This window comes from Pan paniscus, chromosome 2, assembly GCF_029289425.2.
Source record: "Pan paniscus chromosome 2, NHGRI_mPanPan1-v2.0_pri, whole genome shotgun sequence".
Classification (NCBI taxonomy): Eukaryota; Metazoa; Chordata; class Mammalia; order Primates; family Hominidae; genus Pan; species Pan paniscus.
This window is the reverse complement of record NC_085926.1, coordinates 123,128,480-123,148,043: the sequence shown is the minus strand read 5'-3', so window position 1 is coordinate 123,148,043 and position 19,564 is coordinate 123,128,480. Positions and strand designations below refer to the sequence as shown.

At 49.5% G+C, this 19,564-nt stretch overlaps 1 protein-coding gene across 7 annotated transcripts in view; it reads left to right on the top strand.

Moving 5' to 3' along the window:
• Window positions 1-19,564, top strand: part of SLC12A8 (solute carrier family 12 member 8) — a 130,714-nt gene that overhangs the window by 61,407 nt on the left and 49,743 nt on the right. For 6 of the 7 annotated variants that reach the window (XM_055110368.2, XM_057301880.2, XM_063602552.1 and 3 more), the window contains one exon: window positions 14,718-14,831. The exons of the other annotated variant lie outside the window; for it this stretch is intronic. In XM_055110368.2, the coding sequence (XP_054966343.1) occupies window positions 14,718-14,831 (114 nt within the window). The remainder of the gene's footprint in view (window positions 1-14,717; window positions 14,832-19,564) is intronic. 7 annotated transcript variants of the gene reach the window in all.

Here is a 19,564-nt window from a genome sequence, read left to right as displayed (position 1 = left end):
ACTGGAAATTCTTATGTACATTCAGATTTGGAAACTACTACGTATATGGGATTTACTAATCCTATTGATCTGTAAAGGGTTAATTTGACTCACACATTGTTACCTGTCTTTGACAGGCCCCTTACTGCGAAATAACCATCCATGTACACAATGGACCCCTTGGAGTAACCAGCCTTGCTTCCAATATGACTGTTGGGGTAGTAACCAGGAGAAGGTGCTTAGGCCCTAAATTCTGTCACTGAAACCAATGGTATAATTAAAGCTCAATGTGAAGACTTGAATACAACACATCCCACCCTCATTTTAGTTTCATCTGGCAATTGAGGTGTTTTTGCTTTGGCCATTATGGGTCTCCCAATCAGAGTGGAGCTTCTAGAATAAGTATTTTTAACATAGAGTCCTTGAGCCCCTGAAGTTGCGTACACAATTGTATGTAAATAAGTGTATTTTTCTAGGACAGGGTTCAGAACTACTGCCAGATTCTCAAAGGCATTCTTGACCTGAAGGGGGAAAGATTAAGGATTAGAACAGAGGTATTTTTCAGGGTTAGAACAGTGAAGAATTATAAACAAAGGCTCATGTCCAGGTAAGGATTTCTGAGCCTCTGAAGACCAAGCCTGACCAATTGTCCAGCATTCCCCAAAATCCACCTGCTCTCCCTCCTCTTTTCTTTCTGCCTCATCCTTTCTTCCTTTATTCTTGTCTCTCTCTGTTTTTTCTCCCCAATCCTTTTGTCTCTCTTTTTCCCCTCTGCCCCCACTTTGCCATCTCCCCATCCTTCCTCACCTTCCATTTCTTCTCTTTCTCTCCCTTCCTGGCCTGAATAGGAAGCAAAGCATGTTCTTTGACTTGTTCTACCTGTTGAATATTTTCAATATTCCACTTATTTTATATTGGTGGTTCTTGTTTGTAAAATTATGTGAGTTGCACATTTAATATTTCTCTGGCTAGGTGAGAAACTAATGCTTTAGGCATCCTTGTTCCTTGATTGTTTGGATCCAGCCCTTGTTAGAAGGCTTTCTGTGGGCAGTGGTCCCCATCACCCCTGGCCAGCAGCAGGCATGCCTTAGGCCTCCCTCTTGTTCTGAGATTGATTCTGATGAAGAAAAACTGGCTGACCAGAATCCCAGACCCCTGGCTCTGAGCCCCTACCCTGATCCCACAACCCAGCTGTCTCTTCTGGATTATTCTCATTTGCTGGGTTTGGCTTGGGGATCAGAGAAAGGAGCCATGGGCTGAAGAGGCCGTGGGACCTGGTCAAGGTTGCAGAAGGAAGTGCGAGCGAGCGCTGCCCAGCTTCGACCCCTGAGTCTGCTCCCACTCTGTGACTCTGTGAGCAGGAGGGATGGGCTGGCCCGACTCCCTGGCTGGGCGTTCCGGGTATGGATGCCTGACACATGAAGTCACCAGCTGGGGAGGGCCCTTCCACACTTCTGAGCCTCGCCCGCCTCAGCCCTGGGCAGCTGGGAGTTCCGAGGAAGCGAGGAAGCGGTGGGTGACCGCTGAGGGGTGGGCCGAAACATCCTGCCTGTGCCCCCCCCACTGCTGGTTTGTGTTCCTCTCACTGCACGTGGCAGGTGTCCCCTGGCTGTGGGGAATTTGCAGATTACTCTCCATGTGACTGTAGAAGGGTCCCTGAAGGCACTTCTGGCTTCACCATTTTGGGGGTACCTCCTGGGGTAGGAGGCAGGATGGTGGGTCTGTATAAAGCACAAAGTGGGATATGTGCCCTCAAGTCACTCACATTTGGGGGGGGAGCAAGGCGGCCAGCTACAGACCCAGAGAACAAGGCAGGAAGTCCTGGGCTGACAGTGGGCGTGCAGAGAGTGGGCTCTGTGGTGCGAGCAGCCTGTGAGTGTTGGCCGAGGGTCGGGGGTGGGAGTGAACCCAGAGGTGGAGCTGGCAGGAGAGTGCCGCCTCCTGAGGCTGGCAGGAGATGATGTCCCAAATTGCAAATTTGAAAGTTAAATAATATACAAAGGACTCACGTGGGCCCCCCACCCCACTCTTCTCCCCACTACCCTCACTCCAGGGCCCAGACAAGGCCAGTGCTAGAGCTTCCAGGCCTGCTCACAATCCAACTTACATGTCCCCCTTGCCTGGATCTTCATGCTCCCTGGGGACTGAGGCATGCACCTTCATCTTCAGGGATGTGTTTTGAAGAAATATTGAGGCCTCTGCCACAGGGTTGACCTAACCCCAACACATAGGTGCCCACACCCCAGGCCAGCACTAGGCAATGGGGCAGCCTCTAGACATCTCCCTGGGGATTGCATTTGCCTTTAAATCTCTGGGCCCCATAGAGAGTTGGCAAGTGGCTGTCATTGTTGGCCTAATGTGAAAGATTGCATCACATATACTACAGTTGTCAGAGACATGGCTTTGGACTCAGACCTCCAGGTTCAAGTTCCAGCTCAGCTATAATTTGCTGCATAGATTTGGTCAAGGTAGTTAACCTCTCTGACCTGCTCTCTTTGTTTCTGAAAAGCAGGTAATAACGCCTGCCTCTCTAGGTTGCCAAAGCATAAAATAAGATAATGTTTATAAGAGGCCTAGTGTCATGCCTGGCACAAAGTAGGTGCTCAATAAATAATCATTGTCATTATCATTGCTTGTCCTGGAAGAATAGGTCCCTGGAGGCCCTGGGTTATCCTCTAAGGCAGTGCTTCAGGATCTGGGGATCTTGTTAAAATGAAGGTTCCAATGCCGCAGGTTGGGGACCATACTTTGCATAGCAAGGTAGTTTCCTGGGGCACCTCAATCACGTTCAGTCAGGAGCAGCAGCATCCTTTCTCCTCCTCTTGCTCTCGCCTCGTGCTCTCTGGGTTGATCAATCATCAAAACACTTCCCAGGCTGTCCAGGCAGGATGTAGGGCAGGATGTATGGTCACTGGACTTATCCAGCACCCCAGTGACTGCAGCCACCTGGGGATGAGGAGGGGATCCGGAGGGAGGAGGGAACTTGTCTCTGACCTTGAGGATTCCTAATCTGATGGGGAGATGGTACAAACACACCTCACTCTCCATAAGCGCCTGCAGAAAAGGCACACAATGGCTTGCAAAGGAACACACAGAGGCACAGGAAGGGGCCACTTCTGGTTTTCTCCTCTCAGAGCTAGAAGGCTGAGAGCAGAGTGCCCCTGCCAGCCCCACAAAGGGAAGCGGAGTGCAGCCTGAAGCTGCAAGGTCAGGTGATATGGCACTAGCCCAGGGCAGCCCAGGTTAAAGGCACACTCACTCAAGGCCAGCTCTCATTTAGTGGCACCGCAGGTTAAATGCTGCTCCCAGGCCTTGGGTCCCAGTGACCAGGAAAGTCTTGAAAATGAGAACATGTGTTGGCCCTAGGACTAGGACAACAGCGCCCTTGATTTTGCGGAAGTCTTCCCTGGAAGTTGGGCGTGCTTGATATTGAGACGCTGCAGTTTGTGTTTCTTGACGGCTTTGCTGCAAATTCTCACGCACCTTGCCCTTGAGTAAAACTCCAAGGATTCCAGACGTCGGCAAACTCCCGAGCACAACGGTCCTTTCCACCTAAAGCCCTGAGCACACAGTGATTTCTGCCTACATTGGTGACTGGTGGTCAGATGGCTTGCTGGGCAGCTTCCCCGCCCCGCTTCTCGTGGAGGAAGGGCCTCCCTGTGGTGCGAAGAGGTGTTCCCTGTGGCAACAAACAGAGACCTTGTCTCTACAAAAAATGTACAAACTTAGCTGGGCATGGTGGCGTCAGCCTGTGGTCCCAGCTAGTCGGGAGGCTGAAGTGGGAGGATCACTTGAGCCATGGAAGGTGGAGGCTGCAGTGAGCCGTGATCATGCCGCTGCACTCCGAGGGAGGCCACAACTAGTAGGCAAGGCCTGTGGCTCTGTCCTCACCTTCCACCATCCTTGGCCAGGAAGCCCCCTTTGTCCTCTATTCCCACATCTGTACGGCAGGGAGGAGCCCAGGCCTTAAGCAAGGATGCAGGGTGCCATCTCTGAGGATCCCTGGGGAGGGTGCTGTGGAAAGAAATGGCTTGAGTTTTTGTTTGTTTGTTTTGTTTTGTTTTGTTTTTTATTGTGGTAAAATATCCATAGCACACACTTTGCCATTTTAACCCTTTTTAACTATACAATTCTGTGGCATTAGTTACATTCACACTGTTGTGCAATTATCCTAACCATTTGCGTCCAAAACTTTGTCGTCACCCCAAACAGAAACTCCGCCCCCAGTAACTTCTGTTCTATGATACTTTCTGCCTCTCTGAATTTGCCTATTCTAGATATTTCATAGGCAGTAGTTCCCCTTATCTACAGTTTTGTTTTCTGCAGTTGCAGTTATCCACGGTCAACAGTGGTCCAAAAATAGATGAAAATAGTATAGTACAATAAGGTATTTTGGGCCAGGCGCAGTGGCTCATGCCTATAATCTCAGCACTTTGGGAGGCTGAGGTGGGAGGATTGCTTCTGCTCAGGGGCTTGAGACCAGCCTGGGCAACAAAGTGAGACCCTGTCTCTACAAAAAATATAAAAAATTAGCTGAGCATGGTGGCGCCAGCCTGTAGTCTCAGCTAGTCGGGAGGCTGAAGTGGGAGGATCACTTGAGCCCTGGGAGGTGGAGGCTGCCGTGAGCCGTGATCGTGCCACTGCACTCCAGATGGGGTGACAGAGCAAGACCCAGTCTCAAAAAAGAAAGAAATACAAGAATAAAAAAGGTATTTTGAGATGAGGGAGAGAGACCACATTCATAAAACTTTTATTATAATATAATTGTATTTTATTATGTCATTGTTGCTAGTCTCTTACTGAGCCTAATTTATAAGTTAAACTTGATCACAGGTATGTATATATAGGAAAAAACATAGTATATATAGGGTTTGGTATTATCTGCCATTTCAGGCATCCACTGAGGGTTTTGGAAAGGATGCCCTGTGGATAAAGGGGAGCTACTGTAAGGGGAATTATACAACATTTGTCCTTTTGCATCTGGCTTCTTTCACTTAGCATGAGGTCTTCAAAGTTCATCTGTGTTGTGGCATGTATCAGAAATTCATTCCTTTTTATGGTGGAATAATATTCCATTGTATCGATATACCACATTTTGTTTATCCATTCATCTGTGGATGGACATTTGGGTTGTTTCCATTGTTTGTTATTATTAATGTTTTATATTTTTTGCATGTCCCCTGGGGCTAGGTGCCAGAGACACCCCAGAAAATAAGAGAGTATGGTGCCTGCCCCCACCTGGCTCATAGTCTAGTGGAAAAAACAGGCAAGTAGCCAGCCAGTAACAGCAGAGAGATGGGGACCCATAGGACATATTGGACAAGGGCTTGGCCACACTGTGTTCTGGTCTCCCCTGAGCAGCTGCTAACTTTGTGACGTGGGCATCTCCTTTCTCAGGCCTCAGCTTTCCCATCTGTAAAATGGATTTGAGGCTAAAGACTGCTGTGATGCTAACTTTCTACAGTTCTATGATACTGAATCTTTAGCCATGGCATTCTGAGGGAGGCCCTGCTTTGTTTCTTGGGTAGGACTTGGGGTGGGGGAGAGCTGCCCATGGCCTCAGAACTTGGTGGGGAAGGGGTCTGAGCATGTGAATATTTTCAGCCTGGTGCTTGGCAGGAGGGGGGCTCTGCTTACATATCGGTGTGTTGATACTGACTGCCCCTTCCCTGCAGGGGTCACTTGACCTCCCACCCCCTCTCAGCTGCCTGCCTAGAGAGGATATCCAAGCAACAGTGGGGCAGGGAAGACTTCTTGACCAGCTTGGAGCTGTGCAGGGGCAGCTGATTTGAGGGGGCCATGAGTTGAGTTAGGATTATTTTGGGGGTGTCAGGGGTCAGGAGTTGAAGCACGGGAAGTGGGATGCCAGAGGCAGAGACAGCCAGAAGGAATAAATGGTGGCTGGGAGGAACCCACAGCCAGGGTGGAGACTTCCCGTTAAAACAGCCCCTTATCCTGGCAGGAGGGAGAGTGCATTCCTTTACCCCAGGAGATAAGGAGGCCAGATTTTCCTTTCTCAGGGCTCCTTTCTAGGGTAGGCTAGCAGGGGCTCTGTGGGCTGGGCTGGGGCCAGGTCCCTCTGGACCCCTCTGCAGGATTCCAGCTGGAGCAGCTGGAGCCCCTGGCACTCATCCAAGACTCCCTGCAGCCTTGGACAAGCACTGCCGCAGCAGTGGCAGCACAACATTTGAATCCCAGTTGCCTCTCTGTGCCTCAGTTTCCTTCCCTGAAAAAAATCCATCTACCTCATAGGGTAGTTGTGAGGCTTCAATGAGTTAATACGGTAAAGCACTTGGAACGAATGGTATGCAGCGGAAGTAGACAGCACTGTTCTCACCCCAAGATGCCTCTTGTTTCCTGGGGCCCAGGTGAGAACCTAGTGTCTCCTCAAGTCAGATTCTTTTCACATTCTTGGGCATTTGACAGCTCTTTCCGCTGTAGGCCTCTCTAGGCAAAAATCTCATCTCAGCTTACTGACCCCAAGGCCATTATGAGAAAAGATTCATTAAGCATTTAAAATAGAGCCCGTGTTAGCAGATGGAACAATTTCTTGGTTATTAGAAACCATTCTTCATGAAGAAAAGGCTTATCTTTCCTTTCACAAATGAGGAATCCTTAGCTCAGAAAGAGCCCCGGGACTGCCCTCCTAGACCACAGGGCATGGCAGGAGCTGCTCTTGTTACGGGACACTTTCAGCCCCTTCCCTCCCAGGCCAGGGAGGCTGCCCTGACATCCCCCAGTCTGGCCTTTCATCCCGTGGGTTGCCCAGCCCTGGGGGTCCTTCCCACTGTTTCACAACAGCCAGTCCTCCCACAGGGTGGAGGCTCTCCCCATGGCCAGGCAGGGGCTCTAGGCTGCTCCTTTCTAGGCAGGCTGGGCGGGACTCCCCTGGCCCTCTGGGCAGGTCAAGCCCCACTTCAGATTTCCCTTCTGGCCACTGTTGGAATGCCCAGCCCTCCCTCTGTGTATTTTCTCTCTGGGTGGGGTCTTAGGCTGGAAACCCTGTGCACATCCTCTCTCCACCCTCTCTTTGCAGGACCAAAGTCAATAGGGCTGAAGCCAGAGAGGAGACTGTGGTCCGAGGAAGACTCCAGGCTCACGCCCAGGACTCTTTGGGGTCCTCTTCGAAACCTATCATTATTTCCTCTTCCAAATCTCCAGGCAGTGATCAATACAAAGCAATACAGCCCGATTCAGTTTAATTTCAAAACAGTCCAACGCAATACAGCCCGATTCAGTTCTATTTCAAAACACTTTTATTGAACACCAATAGTTAGTTGTACCAGGATTGTTATGACCCAGTTCAATGGGAGAGCCCAACAGATTGGGACTTGATACTATCTGGACTCCAAACTGTACTCTCAATTAGGGTTACTGTTCCCCTTTTGACTCTGCGTGTCTTTTGAACAATTGGCTCCAGCTCTGCACTTCAGTTTCCTCAGTTGTCAAAATAGGCCAATGAATTAGACCATGAAGGTTTCCTCATCTCTGCCCTTCCATGTAATCTCTCATTATCGGCCAGTAAGGTTTTATTAACATATGAAACTGTCGTAGTGAGCTTGTTTCACGGTTCTGGAGCACATCCTGTATCAACAATCACAGAGTCAGGGAAGGGAGGAGGGCATGTTATGGAAGCTGGTTTGGGATTTTACCTCTGCCATTGGAAACCAACTGTGTATTTGGACAGTGTGTCCTGAGAGGCCTGAGAGTGGGCTTCTGGCTGGGAAGACTTCAGAATTAGAAGGGTTCTGAAAATCATCTCGTACTGTGCTATTGACAGTTCGATCTGCAGGCAGGAGCGTGGCATCTCCGGGGAGCTCATTAGGAAGGCTGGGTCTCTGGCCCATGCCAGTCTCGCTGACTCAAAATTTGCGTTTCAAAGCTCAGAGGGAAAAGGGCTTGTTTACAGTCCCACAGTGAGTCCTCGCATAACCAGGGCCCGAACCCAGGTGTCCTGATTCCTGATTTTGCCACTGTTCTTGCCTTCCTCCACCCAGAGATCTTCAGGGTCCTTGTGCCTGGAAGGGGGCCCTGTGCTTCACGCCGAGGGAGGATAAGCATGGCAGGGACTTCTCCCAAATCTATGCTCCTTGAGTTCAGTTTTGACTGGGCTCCTCCCTGACAACCTGTAACTGCTTCACCCTTTGCAGCTCCCAGAAGAAAAACCCCATCCCCAGCCCAGGCAGGCCAGGCCTGCTGTGTTTAATTGCCCATCTCTGTGCCTCTCAGCCCATCTGGGGCTGGGCAGTATCTGAGTGAGTGTCCGGGTGAGGGTGGGGCTGCTTGGGAAGGAACTCTTGTGGGTGACAAGTGGCAGGATGGGGCCCGTGGACACTCCCCTTCCTCCCCTTTCCGCGGACCCCCTGGGTCAGGCAGTTTCGGATTGGCTGCAGATCCCCGTCTCCGTGAGGCCGCGTCTGGCGAGGTACAGGTACTGAGAGGCGCTGGGCTGTCCAGAGGCGGCGCGCGAGGCCGGGTGCGAGGTCTTGCGTGCGCGCCGCGCCCACTTCCTTTGCTGAGGAGCCTCGCGCAGTCTCCGGGGCCTACCGTTTCCCCCGACGCCCTTCGGGCGTCGTCGTGCGGGTCCCTTCCCAGAAGCGGCCTCTCCTTTCCCTTTCCTCGCAGAGCCGCTCTTCCTGCGCCCTCCGAGCCCCACCCTCCTAGCTCCGTCCGGAGCCCTTCCTCCGCGCTGGCTATTCTCGGTTGCGCCAGCCTCTCCCATTGTCCATTCCCAGGAAAGGGCTGTCTGGCTGGTCGTCGGTCGCTGGTCCAGGGGTGGGGGACCCAGAAGAGAGCGCCGCCGGAAGCCCCCGCCGCGGCAGCAGCCCGCAGCCCGCAGCCTGCAGCCCCAGCATCATTTTTAGAAATCTCGCTTTCTAAGTTAGTCAACAGTGCAACCCGACGCCCACAGGGAGGGGTATGACTTCCCGACTCCCTCTTCTAATTTCAGCAGCCCCCAGCGGCGTGGGGGGAGGGGATGTCGGGGGCACCGCAGGTGCCACCCAGAGCCCCCCAGCAGCCGCCTACCCAGGGCAAGGGTCCCATGCCCGGCTGCTGGACACCCCAAGCAGCCCTGCTGGAGCAGCTCTCGGTCCCACTAGTGACCCCCGCTGCCTGCCTTTGGCTCAGGGGAGGAGGGTAGGCTCCCACGAGCACCCCTTGGGAGCAGATGGTGGGCCCTGAAGAGCCACAGCCCACTGGCCACATCACAAGAAGCCTGAATTACCCGAATTCCAGGTGGAAAGATCAAGCCTTTCTGCAGACAGAGCTTCAAGGACTTTCCCTCTGCCTGTTCCTGCCTGGGTCTTGTTGTCATTTGTTGTCTCTCTTACCCGCACCCCACCCCACCCCCCTTTTTGTTTTTGTTCTTCCTAAAAGCATACAGCTCAAACTGGACCAAAGTATTTTTATTCCGTGGATAGAGAAACAGATGTTCAGGTCAAACCCAGATCCATTCACACGCAGCAGCTGCAGGCCCCAGGCATCCCAGGCCTTTGAGAGTTGAAAGATGTCAGATGACAGGACCCCAGACCACAAGACTCAGTTTCACCAGCAGAGGAATTGAAAGCCCAACAGAGAGGCAAAGAGACTCTTCTGAGGTCAAGAAACAAGTGTTAGAAATCCCTGGGGAGGCTAGACGTGGTGGCTCACACCTGTAATCCCAGTGCTTTGGGAGGCCAAGGTGGGAGGGTTGCTCGAGGCTGGGAGTTTGAGGTTGCAGTGAGCTACGATAGTGCCACTGCACTCCAGCCTCGGTGATAGAGCGAGACCCCGCCTCTTTAAGAAAAAAAAGGAAAGAAAGAAAAGAAAAAAAAAAAGGAAATTCCTGGGGAATGACTTTGGGATGGATTACAGAGGGTCAGTGTGGTAGATGGAGACCTGAATTCACTCAGATGTGGGGTCCAGGACAGGCTGTGTCCTCCCAGCTGTGTAAGCTCCAGCCAGTTGCATACCGGTAGGCACATGGTGTTCCACAGGATAGGACTCCTGCCTGCCCTACACAGATGGGGCCGGGGGAGATGCCATGATCTCTGTGGGCATGTTTCCTGGGGCTGAATGGCAACCTGTGCTGTAAGGGGGTGCAGTGCCAGGGCCTGGGAACCCACCTCCTGGAGAGAGGCCTGGCTTCTGCCACCGGGAGAGGCAGTGGGTGAAATACAGGCAGATCTGGCTATGTAACCCTCGGACAAGCTTTTTCACGTTCCGGAGCCTCGGTGTCCTCAGTTAGTTGTCGTACAAGTATGACATTGTAAGGTCTTGTTGTTCAGTGGCTGGCACATAGTAAGGGTTCAGTCACTGGTCGCTCAGCATTATTTTCAGAAGTGAGGTTGCCCTGTGGTGTCCTTGGAGTGACCTGCACAATCTCTGTGCACACAGTCTTGGCCATTGCTTGGCAAGGACTGTGGCATGAAGACATTATTGGCTATGTCACTCTCAGGGCTGCTGTCCACTCTGAGGCAGGGCATGGTGGCAGTCAGGCCTTGGGAAGTTGTAGGTGCCTCCTGGCGGGACAATCTCACGTGCAGATGTAGCTGCTAGAGTAGAGGTCTCGAACCTTAAGGTCCATGCTCTCCAGAGAGGCTTCAGAAATCTGCCCTTTCCCAAAATGGTATGCAAAATGTGGTGTCTATGGGGACAGGGACCATGGTTTTCATCAGACTCTCAAATGGGGGCAACTAAAAGAATTAGGAACCTTTGTTCTGGGCATCAGCAAGTCAGGCATTAAGAGCCACTGTCGGAGGGCATGGCAGGCGGCATGGACCTCAGCCCTACCCTGGGTGTGACCCACTGACCTCACACCATGCTTAGCTAGCCAGTACCGGCCAGTCAGAGACATGAGTGCCTCCCCTGGGCACCCACTCTGCATAAGCCCAACAGAGAGTCAACAATGCCTCAGGTCTGGGTGGGCCACCAGGTTCAGGGTGCGGGAAAGAGACCCAGGCCCCAGCAGGCAGGATGGGGACCAGTGAGCAAGACTCTTTGGGGACTGGCTCAGGACAGGGGACCGTGAGGTGGGGTGGTGATAGGTGAGGGGTGCAAGTCATAAAGGGCCTGGGAAAATAGGGGCAGAGGAAATGAGGCAGGGTCCACTGTGCCAGCTTTGGGGGCTCCTTGTTGTCTGGAAAGTGGCCCATGTGAGGGATGGGCCACCAGATCCAATGCCCTGCCTCAGTGCGCTTGGTCAAAGAGTTAGAAAATTCTCTCTGAATAAGGCCTCAGACTGTGGGTCATGGAGGTACGACTGGGGGTGTTCTCACCCTCTCTCTCTTTTGCTCAGTTTCTTTCTTTCTTTGGTCCTTATTTTATTTTTCCTGTCTTGTTTATGTTTTTCTCATAAGCCACTCAAGTCATTTTGGGAAACAGAGTACAAACGGAAAGAAAGAAAAGCTCTTCATACATAGAAAAGCTGACGAGAAAGTGGGCTTTCAATTGTGGGATGTTTTGTTTGTTTTCCTAAAAGATATTTTTTGATGACAAGTAGATTATGTTCATTTAAAAAAATTATTTTGTCACCCAAACTGGAGTGCAGTAGCATAGTCACAGCTGACTGCAGCCTTGACCTTCTGGGCTCAAGTGATTCTCCCACCCCAGCCTCTTGAGTAGCTAGTACCATGCCCTGCTAAGTGTGTGTGTGTGTGTGTGTGTGTGTGTGTGTGTGTGTGTGTGTGTGTTTTGTAGAAGGGGTCTTTCTGTGTTGCCCAGGCTGGTCTAAAACACCTGGGCTCAAGCAATCCTCCCACCTCAGCCTCCCAAAGTGCTGGGATTGCAGACATGAGCCACTGCACTGAGCCCTTTAACTTAAATGTGGATGTTTTGTAGAAATAAAAAAAGAAAGTAAAAGAATTGCCTGTAATTGCATTATACAAACAACCACAGTTAGTATTTCGGTGTGTTTTCTTCTAGCTGTTTCTTACATGTATAGATTAATACACCTTTTTTTGTATTTATACTATAAATGGCATCCAGTTTTCTGAATTAGCATATAGTATATATAACATGGACAGTTTTCTCTTATACTAAAAACTCTTTATAAGCATTTAAAATGTCTCAGTTCCACATAAACATTTAGAACCTCCTCTGATTTTTTCATTTTTAATTTATTTTTAAATTTTAAAAAATTGAGATGGAATCTTGCTCTGTTGCCCAGGCTGGACTGCAGTGGTGCAATCTTGGCTCACTGCAACCTCTGCCTCCTGGGTTCAAGCAATCCTCTCGCCTCAGCCTCCAGAGTAGCGGGGACTACAGGCACACCCCATCACGGCCGGCTAATTTTTGTATTTTTAGTACAGATGGGGTTTCACCTTTTGGCCAGGCTGGTTTCAAACTCCTAATCTCAAGTGATCCACCTGCCTCGGCCTCCCAAAGTGCTGGGATTACAGGCGTGAGCCACTGCACCCGACCCCTCCCCCGATTTTACATTATTGTAAACAAAGCATTGACACATATTTTTGTCCATAGCGTTCTTTGCAAAGTTAAGACTATTTCCTAGAGCAAGATTCAGAACTGAGCTTGGCTTCAGCCCAGAGCAGGCTGGGCCAGCAGTAGTGTGAGTGTGAGCGTGTGAGTGTGAGCGTGAGCATGAGCGTGAGTGTGAGCGTGAGCGTGTGTCAGCGTGAGTGTGCACTTTGTGAATGTGGCAGGGCTGCATTTCTCATTGGCCCTGCAAGAGATGGCAACTGAGGCAGGCCCACGAGGGAGCCAAGTGACTCATTATCTCAGCCTGTGGGTCTTGCTGAAGGGATGGGCAGAGAAAAGGCTTCCCAGTGACTCATCTATTGGGCCTGAAATCCCTCTGAACCTTCAAGCTGGCCAGGGCAAAGCCCTTCAGGCCCAGTGACCAAATATTCCCCTGAGTCAGGGCCGCCCTTGGGCCCTTGGAGATGAATACGCCTGATGAAGTGTTTTCTGTCCTGCGAGGCGGGCCTGCCGGGCACACACAGCCCTCCGCTCAGATGTGCTTTCCGACCTGCACATTAGTCCAGCTTGGCTGAGCTCGGTTCCAAGGCAGGCTGGGCTGGTTTTCTCCTCCTTAAGACTCATCAGTGAGGTCAGCCAGCGGATAAGCTAAAGTTAACTTAGCTATTATTGCTTTTTTTGTTAATGAGGGGAGGGCCAGCTACAAAGACGCCAAACCATTCAGAAAAGTTGTACAGCACTTGGGATTGAATATGCCAGAACAAATTCTGTGTTCAGGCAAAATAAAGCAATTGACAATGATTTAAGTCCTGACTGGACTCCCAAGGGTCCCTTGTGCTTCCCTGAGATTTCGTTTCATTATTTTTTTAAAAAAATATTTTTCTTATGAAGTTATGAATCTTGGAAGCTGTGTGAAGTGCGGGCGACCTCATTGGACTCATCAGAGTGGCAGGAGCCTTCTTTTGTGGATGGAAGCTTGGGCTGTAATTAAGCTCCGAGCGGGTGGAGGATGAGGCTTGGGGAAATTCTGTCCCTGAAACCCTAGGGTTGGCTATGGAGTGACAGCTGAATACCCATCCTACGGGACTACAGGGGTTGAGGGAAAAGGAGCAGGGATTGGCTTCTCTTGGACGACAGTTAATAGGAACAAACCAACTCCTTCTCAGAGACAAGATTCAGAAGCAGAGGCTGAATATCCTGGGTGTTCCTGAAACCAACAACACTTGACTTGTGTCTTAAAATTCCACAGCCCACTAGCATGTTCACAGATGCTGTTCAAAGTGACCTCCTTTGACAAAGAAGCAACGTGCCTGCAGGGTTGAAACCACTTGAAAAAAGTTTGTTAAAGTCGATGTACAAAAATGTTTAAAATGCTTTGAGGAAATGAGATCTGAGATGTTCCTGCTATGAAGTAGGCTGTGAACAAGTCAAATTGAAAGTGTGGAAGCGAGATGTGTCCATAGGCTGAGAGATCTAAAAGAAAGGTTCTTTTCAGCGTGACCCATATTTGCAACCTACCTACTGTGCACCAGTGCAGTGCTTGGCTCTGGGGGATAGAGATCTGCAGACCTGGATTTCATGCCTCAAGGAGTTTAGTTGGGGAAAGTCCTACTGTGGCCAGACCTAGCGTCAAGAGCGGTGAGGAGGGAGGAATAGATTCTGATTAGGGAGTGCTTATAAAGCCCAAAGGAGCACCATTTGGGCTGAGCTTGAAGAGTTGGCCCACTACGATGCTTAGAGATGTGGGAGAAGAGTCTGGAAGGCCCGGAGACTGCCTAACGAAGGCATGGGGGTGGGTGTGGGTGGCCTTCCTCAGGGTGTGGCTGCTGGGGAGGAGAAAAAGCAAGGGATGAGTAGGGAGCGGTGGCTGTTGCCAGGTTGTGGAGGCTTTGATAGGAGTTTGGACTTGATTCTGTAGCTATTAGGGACCCGTGGAAGGTTTTCGAGTACGGAAGTAACTTGCAAATATCGATTAATTTTTTAAATGGAAAACAAACATATAAATACATGCTCATTGAAAGATATTTCAGCTATATTAAAGTCTATGAAGCAAAAGATGAAAATGCTCCCCTTCCCAGAAGTAACCACTGCTTCCTTTCATGTTATTTCATCCACCTGTGTCTATGGGATCAGCACACAAAAGTCAACCCTAGAAGTGGGAAGGTAGATGGTTCTGCAGACCCGCTCTGTCACTGTGTGTCACATACATGCCCCTACCTTTCCAATATTTAAAGCAATATATGAAATAGTACCATAATCTAGGGAAATGTGTCCTGTGTCTTCTCACTGGGCTCACGTTGCTCTCCATTGCATTATTTCAGAACATGGTTTCATTGGATATTCACCCGAACTGCTACAGAACAACACGCTGCCCGATTACAGCCCGGGGGAATCTTTTTTCACTGTCTTTGGGGTTTTCTTCCCAGCGGCTACAGGTATTGTAATCTGGGTTCTTTTTTACTCTCAAATTAGGGGTATACATTCTTGGTTCCAAAATTCAGCATCATCATTGGCCCGCGGGTGCTCTTGGTATGTATATCCAACTTTAGATATGGGCTTAGCTTTGACTAAAATTTTGTTATTTTATCTATTTATGTATGTATTTTGTAGAGACAGGGTCTCACTATGTTGCCCAGGCTGGTCTTGAACCCCTGGCCTCAAACATAAAAATCTATTATTTTAACAGAGTTTACTGAAGGCCTTCGATATGATTTAATCCTCCTCACTCCTTACACATTGACACCTTTTGTTCATAGAAAGGATACATATCTCATAGGGCTGAACAGGACGGATTCCTCAGCAGGACAAGCCGCTCTTTCCACAGGTGGAATAAGTGCATACCTGGAATCGAAACTTCCCTTCCCCCTACCCGTACCAGCACATCTTCTCCCAGAGGGCAGAGAAACACTATTGTCTTTGTTTTCTTGCTGTATCAGGTGTGAGCCAAACCAGTATCGCGGGGGTGAGGAATGAATCTCCTTACCCTCCCTTCCCCAAGTTCCTGCTCTGCAGTGACTGTAGAGGAGCCTCCCACAGCCAAGGTCCCTGTAGGGCTCCTGCCCCATGCTTGGGTCCCTGGCCTGGAAGGCAATAAGCTAACATGTTGACCAGATGCTCCATAAAAAATAACATTTGCTAGTGACTGGGCTTGTCCCCAGGGAACAGACTCTTAATGAAGAGAGAAAAGCATTTCACTCTTGATCAAGAGAGTATTGATGGCCAGAGGATATCTGTCTTGTCTCCTTGTCTCTCTCTCCTTTCCCTCTGCCCTCCTACATATGGCCATTTCCTTACTTGTTGTCCCCACCCCAAATGGGATAGGGACAGAAAAAGAAGGAGAAGCTACTAGAGTGTCTAAGATTGAGAAGATTGTCCATACAAGTGTTAGCAAGGATGTGGAGACACCAGAACCCTCATGCACTGCTGAAGGGAATGTAAAATGGTACGGTGACTTTGGAAAAAAGTTTGACAGTTTCTTAAAAATTACATCCAGCTATTCCATGCCTAGTTATCTACTGCAGAGGATCAAAAGCCTGTGTTCATACGAAGATTTGTACGTGAACTTCCAAGCAGCTTAAATTTTAATAGTCCCAAACTGGAAATAGCTTGAATGTTCATCAACAGGTGAGTGCATAAATAAACTATGATGTAGCCACACAATAGAAAACCACTCAATAATAAAAATAAATAACTGGTCAGGCGTGGTGGCTCATACCTGTAATCCTAGCACTTTGGGAGGCCAAGGCAGGTGGATCACCTGAGGTCAGGAGTTCAAGACCAGCCTGGACAACATGGTGAAACCCCATCTCTACTAAAAATATATATTAAAAAATTAGCCTGGCATGGTGGTGCATGCCTGTAGTTCCAGCTACTTAGGAGGCTGAGGCAGGAGAATCACTTGAACCTGGGAGGCAGAGGTTGCAGTGAGCTGAGATGGCGCCACTGCACTCCAGCCTGGGCGACAGAGCGAGACTGTGTCTCTAAACAAAGAAAAATAACTATCGATACACACAACAATATAGGTGAATCTCAAAATAATTATGCTGAGTAAAATAAGTCAGACCAAAAAAAGATTGTATAAATCTCCATTTATATGCAGTTCTAGAAAATGCAATCTATAGTGACAGATGCCTGGGAATGGGAGTGAGAGGAGCACGAAGGAGGGATTACTAAAGTGCAGAAGGAAACTCTGGGGGGATGAAAAATATATTCCTGGCCTGGCGTGGTGGCTTGTGCCTATAATCCTAGCACTTTGGGAGGCCAAGACAGGAGGATCCCTCAAGCTCAGGAGTTTGAGACCAGCCTGGGCAACATAGTGAGACCCTGTGGTCTCTACAAAACATGATTAAAAAGTTAGCTTTGGCCGGGCGCAGTGGCTCATGCCTACAATCTCAGAACTTTGGGAGGCTGAGGCAGCCGGATCACCTGAGGTCAGGAGTTTGAGACCAGCCTGGCCAACATGGTGAAACCCCATCTCTACTAAAAATACAAAAATTAGCTGGGCGTGGTGGCATGCACCTGTAGTCCCAGCAACTCGGGAGGCTGAGGCAGGAAAATCACTTGTAGTGATTCTCAGCTACTTAGGGGTGGGAGGTGGGTGGCAGGAGGACTGCTTGATCCTGGGAGGTCAAGGCTACATTGAGCTTTGGTCATGCCATGATACTCCAGCCTGAGTGACAGAGTGAGACCCTGTATCAAAAAAAAAAAATTGTGTGTGTGTGTGTGTGTGTGTATTCCTGATTATAGTGATGGTTTTATGGGTATATTCATATAGCAAAGCTTTTCAAGTTGTTACACTTTAAACATGTACATCTTATAGAATGTTAGTTATACCTCAATAAAGCTGTTAAAATGAAAAAGACAATAACTTTAATCATCTTTAATTGATTTTCCTCAATCCCACTTTTCCTTATAGCAATAGCCTTTCCCTCTCCTCTTCATAGCCAAACAACATGGCTCCCCATGTCCATTCTTGTATCCCCTACTCAACTCTCCCAGTTTCTCCTTTGGGAATTGCAAGCCTGTCTCTGCAATGACATGGCTCTTTCACCAGTGACTTCCTTGTTACTAAATGCAGCGTGCATTTTTAGTCTCTCACTTTATTTAACTCTCAGCAACAACCCACTTCCCCTTGCATTTCTCTTGCCTTCCACGATGCAGGCTTCTCAGCTCCCTCCTACTCTCTGACTTGCCTTTATAGGTGCATCCCCTCTGCCTGCCTGTCCAGTGTTGGGGATCTTCAAGCTATTCCTAGGCCCTCACATCTCTTTCTCAACTATTTTCCTTGGAGTCTCATCCATGCTTATTGTTGAATAACCACCCTCAAAACTGGTGACTCCAAAATTTACACTTCCAGCCCAGACTTCTCTTCCAAGCTTCACATCATACATTCAGTTGTCCATGTGACATCTTCTCTTGGGTATCTTGGACCGAACAAGTTTGAACCAAACCCATCTCACCTACCCCTCAACTTGTCCTCCTCCTGTACTCCTGATGTCAGTAAATGGCACCTTCACCCAGCCAAATGCTTATGCCAGTGATCAGACCTCCCTCTTTCTTTCCAGTGCCCTCTAAGTCTTGTCAATTTTACCTCCTAAGAGTTGCTAGATTCTCTCTACTTCTCCTTATGTCTACCACCTGACCACTCTGGTCCCAGCTTCATCTATCACTTGTATCACTGTGTCACCCTCCTGCCTGACTTTTCTTAAGGCTCAGCCATGGAAATGAGCCTGGAACTAGGGCTTGGAAGTGGCAGGTCGAATCCTGGTCTACAAATCCAGATTTGCCAGAAATAGTGCGTCGCTTTCATTTTTATAAAACAAAAAGAGTCAGTCTCCGACTCTAAGCCTTCATTCTGCCAGGATGGCTTAAAAGTAACAGCAGTAATTCAGCATGCCTCCACCTGCTCCTGCCATGCTCTGCACCAGCTCCAGGGGCTTAGGGTTTTAAACAGTACCCAGACATGTTTGGGGGGCTCTGCAATTCCTTATCTGTAAACAGAACCAGGCCTTCCCATTGTCCTGTCCATAGGGCCTTTCAGGTTTGTGCTGCCTCTGAGCCACGTTCAAGGACTGGAAATCTGAGATTGGGAACCCTATGCTTAGGGTCTATGTACTCCCCAAACCTTTCCTTCTGGGGGTCTTACCGGCTCCCCACCAGTACTGCCAGGGAGTTGGCGGGGGGGAGGGGGTTCCAGGTCCTCATTTCCCCAGAACCTGGGAACAGCCTCTCTCTCTCCCTGCCCCCGACTCCAGAACCAATCTTCTGTCAAATATGGGGACACTCCTGTCCAGGGCCAGCTTTCTGGGTGTGTGACCTATGCATTTACACTGTCCCCACCCTGAGAAGGGACTCGTGCTTGTTTTAAGGCTTTGCTGTTGCTAAAATTCTTGGGCTGGGCCTGGTGGCTCACGCCTGTAATACCAGCACTTTGGGAGGATGAGGTGGGCAGATCACTTGAGCCCGGGAGTTTGAGACCAGCCTGGCCAACATGGTGAAACCCCATCTCTACTAAAAATACAAAAATTAGCCAGGTGTGGTAGGGCATGCCTGTAATCCCAGCTACTCAGGGAGGCTGAGGCAGAAAAATCACTTGAACCTGGGAGGCAGAGATTGCAGTGCGCTGAAATCGTGCCACTGCACTCCAGCCTGGGTGACAGAGCAAGACTCTGTCTCAAATCTTAATAATTTTTGATTCTGCATTTGTATTTTTATGTGGCCCCACAAACTGTGTGATAGTTTTTCTCCTTGTCGCCTCATGTTTTCCCCAGTGATTCTGCTGTTTCTTTTCTGTTTCCCTCCAAAATCTTCTAAGGACCTAGGCTTTTGAGAAACAGAAGTCAAAACAGTGCACAGGCAAATTCTGCTCCCTCTCTGCCTCTTGTCTCCCACAAGACAAGAGAATATAGGTCAGCTTCCTCCTGAATGGACAGAAAAGGAAAGGGGAAAAACAGAGGGAATTAAACAAAGTTAACATCTGAAGATATTTCCCAGCCTCTCTTCCTCTTTCCTTCCACACACAAATTGAAAACCATCTGAGTGTTCTCTGGAGCCTGGCAGTGTCCCCACTGAGTGAAGGCCCCTGGGCCAAGATGCCAGGTTAGCATTTACCCTAGAGGCAGGGCAGAAGGCCTCTTTGCCTGGTCACACTGTGCAGGGAATGTCTCGG